The 11,440-nt window shown below is 29.1% G+C and overlaps 2 protein-coding genes across 2 annotated transcripts; both read right to left on the bottom strand.

The window, feature by feature from the left end:
- Positions 1 to 244: 244 nt before the first annotated feature.
- On the bottom strand, positions 245 to 2,043 carry LOC103580129 (ubiquitin-conjugating enzyme E2 L3). The gene is made up of 4 exons (XM_008561780.2): positions 1,564 to 2,043; positions 1,248 to 1,343; positions 987 to 1,173; positions 245 to 684 (listed from the first exon to the last, which is right to left on the bottom strand). Exons 1-4 carry the CDS (start codon positions 1,588 to 1,590, stop codon positions 518 to 520), a joined length of 477 nt encoding a protein of 158 aa, XP_008560002.1. The 5' UTR covers positions 1,591 to 2,043; the 3' UTR covers positions 245 to 517.
- A 1,542-nt stretch (positions 2,044 to 3,585) lies between these two features.
- LOC103580130 (phospholipase D1) lies at positions 3,586 to 8,406 on the bottom strand. Its single transcript, XM_008561781.2, has 4 exons — positions 7,772 to 8,406; positions 6,830 to 7,456; positions 6,199 to 6,743; positions 3,586 to 6,139 (listed from the first exon to the last, which is right to left on the bottom strand). The coding sequence occupies exons 2-4, from the start codon at positions 7,417 to 7,419 to the stop codon at positions 3,789 to 3,791; spliced, it is 3,486 nt and encodes a 1,161-aa protein (XP_008560003.1). The 5' UTR covers positions 7,420 to 7,456; positions 7,772 to 8,406; the 3' UTR covers positions 3,586 to 3,788.
- Positions 8,407 to 11,440: the final 3,034 nt, after the last annotated feature.

Below are 11,440 nucleotides of genomic sequence, written 5' to 3'. Positions count from 1 at the left end.
AAGTATAATAGATTATTTTTATTGACCTTTTGGCATCTACAGGAGTTATCAAACTCGATGTGACAAAAAAATATTTAGTATAGAGATAATTTAAAAATAAAATAATGGAATTAAATAATAATTTAAATGCAGTATAGTTTAAATTTTGAATCATGCGCCAGAATACAGAAAATTTTTTATGGTTATCGATATTTGATTTATTATAATAATTATTATTTATAAAGTATGCGTTTTATTCTTTAAATATAATGATACTCTTAAGAGTTTATTTTTTTATTTCTTCATCTTATAAATATTATAATTAGCATGTGCTCATCGTCGATTAACCAATACTGTACACGGGAAGCGAGGAGAGGGAGGGATAGATAACTATTCGATTAAATTTAAAGAAAAGAAAACTGAACTGGATTGAATTTAAAAATAAAAATAGAAATAGAAAAAAATAAAAAACAAAATTTTCTCCTTGCGGTATTTATATATTTTAGGCATCGAGGTGAGATACGACGACTAATCAACGTTATTCCGCAGATGATGGCTCTCGTCTTTTCTCCGCATGCTTCTTTGTAAATTCTTCAGCGTTTTTTAAATATTTCTTTTTGTCTTTAAGAAACTCCTCGGCCAAATCCGCCCTCAGCGGGTGCTCGGGTTCCGGATCATTTACTAATGCAATTAACGCTTGAATCACTGTAATTTAATAACTTACTTTTTATCATACAAATTATATTTTGAATCATAAATTATCTAGAAGTTTTCTAGAATATAAATAACAATTTTAGACATTTATACATTTACAGACTAAAATAAAATAGTGGAGATAAGGTAAGAGACCTAGTACCCTATGACTTCAAGTATTTATATATCTATATTTATTAGAATATAGTAATAAATATATAAGTGATCGGGTACTAGTTCCCTGATCGAGTACTAGGTCTCTTACCTTACATATTAAATGTTATATTGATTTAAAAGTTTAAAATAAAATTTACCTTGATCAGTTTTTGTCGCTGGTTTCCAATTTTCAGCAGTAATTATTGGTAAACATACTTGACCTTTCTCATCAACATTTGGATGATATATTTTAGTCTTAAATGTTATCCTCGGTGGTTTAAATGGATACTCTGCAGGGAAATTTATTTCAATACGAAACGCTCCTTTATTATACGGCGGGTTATCCTAGAATTAAATGTAACCCAGAAAAATCATTTATTAATAATTAAATTATGTTCCTCATATATTTATATATTCACCGGTAAAATTAATCCTTGCCAATTAAGAATATTGGATTCATCAACTTGAATGTTCGTAAAGTTTTTCATTGCCGATGCTCTCAAATCATTCAGCTCCTAAAAATTTTTAAAATAATAAATTGAACTGGTAATAAAAAAAAAACATTCATTTGATACAAAAGGATTTATCCTTGAGTTCAATGACTTCATACTTTTTTTTTTGTACAATTAAATGTTAATGACACACATAAATTACAATGACATGAATAAATATATATTGAAGGCCTGTGATAATGATAATTTATAAATTTACAAAATAATAATTTTTTGAATTTACCTTTTGCAATCTTCTGGTAGCTGCCATTTTGAATAAAAAAAGTAACTCTTATAACTATTAATTATTACAGTAAGTATCGCAATAAATAGTGATATAAAAAAAATAAAGCATATAATCTACAGCCGCAATTGTCGTTAAGTTAAACTTCCGATAGACTCTTGTCTTTTTGGATCTTCCGTACGATGACCAACTATATTATTACAGGATTAAGAATTCAATCCTCAATAATATCATCTATATATTTATATGTATATATATATTATGACAAATATAATTACTTATATTATAATTCAAAGTATAGAATAACGGCAACAATTGTCTGGTTTTATTATTTATAACGATTTAATTCAGTGTAATGCAGCCACACTATTTATATTATTCACTAAAATGTAAGTATGTAGGCTACATAAATGAATGAGGAACAAATTATAATAATATCTAGCGTTTTCCCGATCACGACACCATCATGGACGTGTGTGTATTTATAAATAACCACTGAATTATTTTTTTGTTGTTAATTTGGTATGACGAATTTTTAACACTAGATAAATAAATTTTTTTTTCTTCAGTTTTGATTAATTAAAACTTTGGTAATTTAATTACTGATATTTATTTTTAATTTATTCAGTTATTTAGCTGGTGTTCAATAATTGATACTATCGTTTTATTGATTGTAGTATTGGAATAATTAATTATTAACAAATTTACTGAAGTTCTCAGTGTCGCCAACAATTGGTGTCGCGAGGGAGCGTTAATTTAAATTTTGCGCCATCTTGAGTGCGTAGTAAATTTAAATTTCGCTGCGCATTAGCTTTTTAAATTGGATCAGTTTTACTTGGGAGCTGTCTTGAGATGTCGGCTAAATTTTTTACTGATAAAAAAATGAAGTTCACTTAACAATTAATGTAGAGAAGTTATTTTAAATAATTTATTCTGATATTGTAAGAATTTAATAGAGAAATAATTCAAAATGTGTTTCGACGAACAGTATGATGACAATGGTTCGTATTGCTTGTGTTACTATTGATGACGCTGAAAGAAAAGATTTGTAGAAAATTTTAAAAACTATAAGTGCTATTTCTTTAAATAACTTTTTTTTTTTTTTTTAATAATTTATCGCTTCTGAAAACAACGAAATTTATTAGTCGGCTAGCTTCAGTACCTGAAAATTTTTCACATACATTTTTTAAAATTATCGCCTGCCAATTTACTTTACTTATTTTTAATAAATAAATTTGTTTAATGACACTGTCAACATTATTTACAATTGTGTAGTTTGCCCTAATTTATTATGACTTAAATTAGCAGACAACTGACAATTTTAATATTTTAAAATAAAATATAGACTAAATCATAATAAAAAATAATTCATAAAAATCATATGGAGATTTTGAAATTTTTTTGCACATACTTTCAAATATTTTTGCAATAAAATGTAATTTCTCTAGAAAATAAACAAAAATTGAAAGATATCTGCTATTATCAGTATCATAATTTATTTGAAATGTCAATCACTTTTAAAATTAGTTTTGAAAAATCTATTTTTCCTTTACTTTCATAAATAAGAAGTCAAATTAAGTATAGATATTTTTTATTTTTAATAAATTAAAAAAATTTCCTCACAAAATTTCTTCCTCTGCCTCATTAATACGGAAATACAAGTTAAGTATTTATATTTTTATTTAAATACTTCTTAAAAATATTTTTTGTTCATGATAAATCATGGTAAATTCTTGATAACCAAGCTATATGTATATACAATAAATAATGTCAGAAATTAATAACAGCAGCTAAAACTTTATTAGGTCAATAAATTTTGTTACGAAAGTAGTTTGTATTAAAATAATTAAATCAGTGAATAAATCAAATGAAAAAAATGGTATTTGGTATAAATTATATAACAGTTGAGTTTTATTTTTTAGTAACAAATTACAAAAACAAGATTATATTATTCAATAAATTATTTCTCCAAAAATAAATACATTTATTTAACAATTTAACTACTTAGTAATCATCAGTAGCTTCAAATTCATATAAATATGTATATCTTTGTACAATTGTATATGTTTCATATAAAATAACAGGACATTGAATATTAAAAAAAAAAAAACAATGCAAAATATGCATCCCAGTCGTATATTTAAAAAATGCAACCACTGGTTTCAGTTTTTTAAAAAAATTTACATAATACTGTAGTAAAAAAAAAAAATAATAATTAATATAAATCAAGTCCACAAAGACGTAGGCATTATTCCTTCAACTGTATTAGCAGCTGGAGTTAATGTTTCGTCTTTCAAAAAATCTAATGGTAAATCAACTAACTGTCCGCGTACGTTCATTAACATTTCTTGTGCTGTCATAGGATCAGAAGTACTCAGAGGCACTTGTTGTAGATAAAAATTCAATGTTTTAAAATCAGTAACTTCATTAGAAGGAATACAACGAAATACTTGTTCGAATATTTCTGTATTTTCTGAGCTTATTTTTTTCCAAATTTCTGAGTAAAAAGATTTCTTGATAATGTCATCGACATTTATATTTTCAGATGACCAGAGCAACCCTAAATGTTCACGGAAAAGTTGTTTACGCAGTGAACCTGAAAATTTCCCGCATGGATAAGGCGATGAATTCATTTTTCCCTCTTGGAATTCTAAATCATGAATGATGACAGCTATTTCGCTGTCTCTCCGCGCAATCATACTACGATCATTTATATTTGCTGATCCACAAATTACCGTTTTATCATCAACAATCATCAGTTTACTGTGTACGTAAATTAATTCTGTTACCATCGTACCATTGAGTAATGAGTGTGTTCTTAATCCATGAAAAGTAATATAGTCACTGGGATTATCAACACCCGCTGCAATTAATCTATTAATTATGGCATCATTTCCTCGTGATATTGAGGCATAATTCCAGTGAGTTATTGCATGCAATGCTGTGCCAGTTGGACCACCAACTTCACCTTCAAATCCCGGCAGTAGAGGCATCACTACAAATACTCTAAAAACCGCACCCTCTCTGTGTGCACGTAAAATTCTCTTTAGTAATGTCTCGCCTATCCTATTTCTTACCACGTATTTATCCATAGTCGCGAGAGTTATAAAAAATTGATTTTCTATGTAAATAAATTTTTCGGAATTTGTTATTGCTTCGATGTAAGCTTCATGAATGCTCTGTTCCACAGTGTCCGACTCGAGGAATCCAGCGGACCAAGAGCTCACGGATCGCAACACTTGACACTTCACATTGTGTATCAAGCCGTCAGGAATAAAAGGAGCATTACTGGAGCAGTCTTTGTAGGATTTTGGCAGTAAAAATGGGTAAGTTGAATTAAATTTAGCTTTTTCTAATTTAATAGCATTCCAACGTTGAATAAAGTGACGTGCGATATCACGTGCAGACGCGCCTTGAACCATAACTCCTATATCATGCCAAGGCATACGCGGAGTCGTGCTCCTGTCAACGAGATCTTGGTACGGGCTTTCGAGATTATCAAAGTCTTTGACAATAAAATTAGTGTAGTCTTTGCCAAGCCACAATTTAGCTGCGCCCGGAAGACCCGATAGTATGTCCGCATTATTTTTCAAAACTCCCTCCAAGTCAACGGGTTCGGGAATTACCGCATTGTCGACCTGATCTCCATCATCATCATCACTGCTACCATCTAATTCATGTGGATTATAGACCATATTAATTAATTCCTGTCGTTTTATTTTAACATTTTGCTTGACTCGATCCACTGTCGTCTTGGCCATGTCCAGTATATTTTTTTTCTGTAGGTCGGGTGTATTGCATTTGAATCTCTCAGTGTTTGAATCCTCTGGCGGAGATAAAAATGTCGGATTGATAGCTGCTGTACTCTGAGGAGTTCGTGGGGATGAAAGAGTTTTACTGGGCCTTGGAATTATCGGAAGAAATCCGGTAATGGCCATTGCTATTGTGTTGGTAGCTATTGCTAGAGGAAGTACAACATGCTTATTAGCTTTGATTTCAACGGTGCGTTTGCTGCTGGTGGTTGTCACTCTCCCTTTAGTGGGTATGTAGATACTTGACTGATGAACTGAACCCAGGTCTGTTAATCTGTGCTCGTTAGTATCCCATCGTCCGTAACAAAGATCAATTCCACCAATAAATGCCAGCTTTTGGTCCACTACAACTATTTTTTCATGATGAGCCCACAAAAATACTCCAACTCTCGCATGGTCTGGGTGCCTAAATACTTTAATATTTTCTGGACACAAAGAAACTAAACGTTGCTTACTGTAATAACTATTTATTCCTAACGCTAGTTCAACTTCTTTGTAAATCATCACAAATATTTTAATACCAGCCATGGCTTTACGTTGTAAAATTTTATCTAATCGCCAATAATCACCGTCAATCATCGGTCTCTTCATATAAATTTCCGGTGATATCCACCAGTCAGCGATAAAAATTTCTTCACTTGCACTTTCTAACGCGTCCGCAACCGCTGACATGTAACTGGAACCGTCGATAAACCAGGCGGCTGGTGTTGGTGAACGGTACGGCGCGAAAGATCGGTGAGGATTTTGTTGAATAAAACATTTCCCTAAAAATATTATTAATTAATTAATTGAATATCTATTGCAAAATAAAAAAAATATTTACCCTGATTATTAGCAACATTTTGAATAAACTCGAGCCACTCTTTGGCTTTTCTCCTTGTCCAACACTCAATAACAATATGCCGACTCGAGTTAATAATTTGCAAACCATTTCGTGAGCCAGTGGCATACAATCCAGAACTAACTTCAAAACAATTATCCATCAAAATTACAGAGTGTATTCTACCGTCTTTAGGTCTTATGTAAGCGATAAATGTATCTTTAACAACAAAATGACGTGAATGCCATTTACCGCAGAGTGATGTACAAAAATGACTGCAGTGAATACAACTTATACTTTTTAAAAGACCACAAAAATTACAACCGGCTTTTGAACTCGAACCCGTACGTTTTAATATTATTGACTCTTTGCCCTTATCACCCAGATCACCAATAAACGAAAGATGCGATAATTCCATAAAACTTATCGTCTCTGGATGACGTTTATAAATTTCTATTTTCAACAAATTACTCAGGTAGTCTTCCAGTACTTTCATTCGGTGCTCAAGATACTCGTAAGGCACTAGACCGTCCGGTTTATTAGGGAATCTGTCGCATTAAATAATTAAATAAATCAAACATAAAATAAATAAATAAAATAAAAATAAATAAAAAAAAAAGTAACGAATAAAAACCTCGGTAATGCACCTCTGGGTTTATTTTTAATTTTACTGTCATCCATATTCTTCAAACTATTTCTTCTGCTCCTGTGGCTTTTCGTAGGAAACGGAATAGTTAAACTGGCGCGAAATATTTTCAATTGATTGTGCAAATTTTGTATATGCTTGTAACGTTTTTTAACAGTCCAAACAAAGGGTCCATGTCGAAACTCAATAGTATACAAATTCGGATTTAATAAATGCGTGGTTACGCTCCGTTCATTATCGATTATCCTCACGTGTATGTCTTCCCCCGGTATAAATATGTTATGTTTCTGCGATTTAAATTTAACCGCCGGTGCATGAATTGCATTGAACGGCAGTACATTTATTTGTCCTATTCCTTCTTTATTTCTCTCGTTACTTTCATCATCATCATCATCATTATCTTTATTTCCAAATTTATTATCATCAGTTTGCTGACGTTCGTTGTCTGCGACTGTAATCTCCAGGGAGTCTGGTACTCCGAGATCATCATCGTATTCAGAATCATGAGACATTCCGAGATCTTCATGGTCGTAATCTCCGCTTGATTTATCTGTTTCATGCTGACCATTTTTAACCATTTTCTTTATGAAAAATATATACACTGATAATTATTATCTGTAATAACAAAAAATAATTATTACAATAACAATAATAATAATGATAATAATATAAAAAATGTTAATTTTATTTTTACTTAGATTAAAATTAATGAATAAAAAATATAATCGATAAAATTATAAAGCATGAACAAAGAAACTCTCTTTTTTTGGCCTTGAAATTTAGGTCAATTTAATATTTATAATTATATGTACTCTTTATGTTTACAAATCATGTTAATAATAATAATGATTAATTACTTGTTCTTTTTAAAATTTTAAATTAAATAAATTAGTTAAAATTAAAATTAAAATTAAAATAATTAGTACTTACAGAATCACAGATGTGGTAATAAACAAAATAAATAAATATCCAAATAGTATAAAATTATATTTGTATGAGGTTATAAATAAGTATTACTCTATTGGAGGCAATAATGGAAAGTAAAATAATAAGACAATTGTTAATATTAGTCAGCATGATATTATTAAAGTCATTAACTTGTTATCTTGATCAGGTTGTTTATAGGTGTAATTATCTGGCTGAGAAATTTAAGTGCTTTTGGTGATAAATTTAATTAAATGGTTAAGTTTTAACTGTACTAATAACCTGACATTAGTCTGTGACATTCTGACATTCTACGGTACAGACTACAGGCTACAGGTACTGAGTTACTGACAGACACATGTACGAGTTTACTCACGGGTATTTAATCACGACATTGCTCGAAGAAATACGAAGTATCACGATTTTTAAGACAGATGTTGATAAGATAGAGATTGTTCAAATTTGTATTTTGCTTAGGATATCTGAGTGACGAACATGAAGAACATTGTAGAAGGGAACGATAAGAAATGATCAAGGGTATTTTGAACAATCAATTAATTAACAACTAGAAATTTTTTGGATCTAACGCGAAGCGGAGAGGTAGTGCTCTACTGTCACCAAATTTAAAAACAGAGTTTCGGTTGACTTTAATCATCCCCACTAATTTTATATAGGATTTAAATAAAAAAACAGAAATACTAATAATAGTGAGAAAAAAGTCTTACAAATAATTCTGACATGATTACCAGGCTCGAAAAATTGAACCTTACTTTTTATTTGTATTCAATTAACATTTGAAATTTAATCAAGTTTTGCCTGTGCTATTCTTTATTTAGGCTATTTTCAGACTTTTTTACAATAATTTTTAGTTTGGTTTTGTTCACTTCGATAAAAATCAGATTTTTATTGCCTATTATTTTTATGGGTCTGTTTTTGATCTTCTGTAGATCAAAAGCAGCTTGAAATTTTTATAAAAATTTAAAGATAGACCAATTAGTCCAAATACAATCTAGTTAGACTAAAATCAAAACAAATTTTTCGACCCGGGTATATATATATTTCTTCGTATGAAGATTTGCTGATGGGGAAATCGATATGAAAATTTTTATATTAACTTAAAAATACAATTCGAAAGAGCTTTACTCCTTAAGTTCAGTTATCTGTTATTTTTATATCGCGTCATTAATTTTAAAAGGACTTATATTTTTATACACCCTTTTGGCTTTGGTCACCAAATTTAAAACAAAAAGGGCGTATAAAAATATGTATAAGTCCTTTTGGATTTAGTGACGTGACATATTTTGTGTATAGTTACTTTATATACAAAGAAATTTATATTTGGATGTACGGAGAGGAAAAAATTGTAATATTCACTATCGCAGCATAATATCTACTATTTGTTAGTATTATAAAAATTATTATGTGAATGTAATAGGCTTTTCTATGCTATATAGTAAGTTTTACTATTAAGAGCGTAACCTCTACTATTTTAGTTGATATTAAAAACGGCGAGTCGCAGTTGCGTCAGATTGTTGATATTACTAACGCAAGATGGTAACGGTTACCATCTCACATGATAGGAATCACCATCCGTACTGTAATTGTTAATATATTAAGATAGTTACAGTTAAAAATTTTGCGATTGTATACAATAATTACGAGTCGAATATACTAGAAACTTCAATATTTTTCTCTGCGTGTGGGATAATTGACGTCGGCAAAAATAATATACCAACGTCATTTAGTTGACGTGTGTTATTTTTAGTCTGACATTTTAAAAGACACCTGTTCAATTTTTTGAGGTCACTATCGAAAGCATCCTCTAAATTATGTATATTTGAGCTCTAATAATTTGTAGTTTTGTTTTTTATTTTTTACTCAATCGTTCATGCAAAAAGTTGTTTCGATAGTTAGTAATTTCAACATGGATAAAATTTATTCTAATTGGTGAATACAATTATTTTAACGGATTCATATTTTGTTCTAAATCACAAGTACATACTTTGACTTTATTCTTCGATAATGGACTGGAAAATATACTGAAAGTGTATACTTGAAATACTTATAGTATAAAAATATAGACATAAATTTACGGAACGTTGTAATGAGAATATTTTTAATTTTTATTGTATTTTGTTTACTACTTCAAATTTTTATAGCGAAATTAAGATGGTAATTAAATGAAAATAATTATTAAAAGACTTGTTATTATATTATATGACGAGATTTAAATAGACGTTAACTATAGTGGAAAAAATAATTCAAATTTTTAAAGCCTAAGTTTTGCAACCGAATCTTAAAATGGCAAATTATCAAAATGTAAAATTTATAAAAAAATTTGATTGTAAAACAAATTTCGGAACCTAGAAAAAATTTTTTTCTATCTTAGAAAAACTTTATATATCTTAGTAGATCTTTAAAAATTTTTAAAAATTGGATTTATATAAATTCCATTAGATCTCAATGATTTCTATCCAGGAAAAATAATTCCCTGCTTTGAAAAAAAATTGATGGTAATTTTGGAGCGATCTCAAGTTAATGTCAGTCGATTGATTTTATTTTTATGTATTCTTCGATTTACAGAGACCTAAATTCCGTAATTTATTTAGACCTTCACAGATCAAGTAATATAAAAAATTGAATTTACGTAAATTAAAATTCAAAAAGAGCCAAAATCAAACAAAAAATTAAAAATTTCAATTTAAAAAAATATTAAATTAAAAAAAAATTCAGAAACAATTAAAAATCCAAGATTTATTAATCTGACTAGATCTACAAACATCTTGAGAGATTAATGTATAGATCTTAAATTTTAAAAATTCAAATCTATATTAATCCGTTTAGATGCAAAATAAAATTTTGTGTTTCAAATTAATTCAGAAGTAAAAGGACAAAATTATAAACGACCTAGTAGACGTAACTTTTAATTCCAGGATTACAAAAACACTTACTAATTTTCCTTCAATTTAAATATTTTGTACTAAACTACTTATCAAAGCTTATGCCAATACCGCCCCTTTATTATCATCAATAATAAGTAGAATGAAGATGTCTCCGTGTCGCAAGTGGAAACAGTCATCACAAGTCAGACACGTCAATACATCTGATTAATATACATGAAAGCATCTTGATATCTTCTTAATATATATTTTTCATTCTTAATTACAATAACGCCACATTTTTATATTATCTGACCGAGTTTTTTTGTCTGCAATTACGTATATTTCTTACCTTATTACTTATAACTGAGAATGTCAAGGGAAAGCTATGTGTTAGCGACGCGTAACGTCCAGTCGCATACATCCTGTCACTTTTTAAATTTAAAAGATTTACAATAATTATTAAAAAATAATATTGCCATTATATTGGCAATGAATAAATATTTATTAATTTAGCTGAATATTATCCTTAAAAAAAAAAAAAAAATTAAATAACATCCGTTAACAAACCAATATAATTCTTAAAAAAATAAAACATAATTTCGACAGAATATTTTCAAGAGAATATTAGAAATTTATTAGTAAAATATGAAATAGCAAATTTAAAAATGATCATTCTAACGTCAAGGATCGACACGCTCGAGTGATTGAGTTATCCATCAGTTAAGAACTCTCCGTTTTATTCACTATTTGAGTCAATCGTTTTATTTTGTTGGCGTAAGTTGAGTGCTGGACG

This window comes from Microplitis demolitor, chromosome 1 (genome assembly GCF_026212275.2).
Source record: "Microplitis demolitor isolate Queensland-Clemson2020A chromosome 1, iyMicDemo2.1a, whole genome shotgun sequence".
Lineage (NCBI taxonomy): Eukaryota > Metazoa > Arthropoda > Insecta > Hymenoptera > Braconidae > Microplitis > Microplitis demolitor.
Note: the sequence above shows the minus strand (reverse complement) of the source record. Positions and strands in the feature narration are given on the sequence as shown.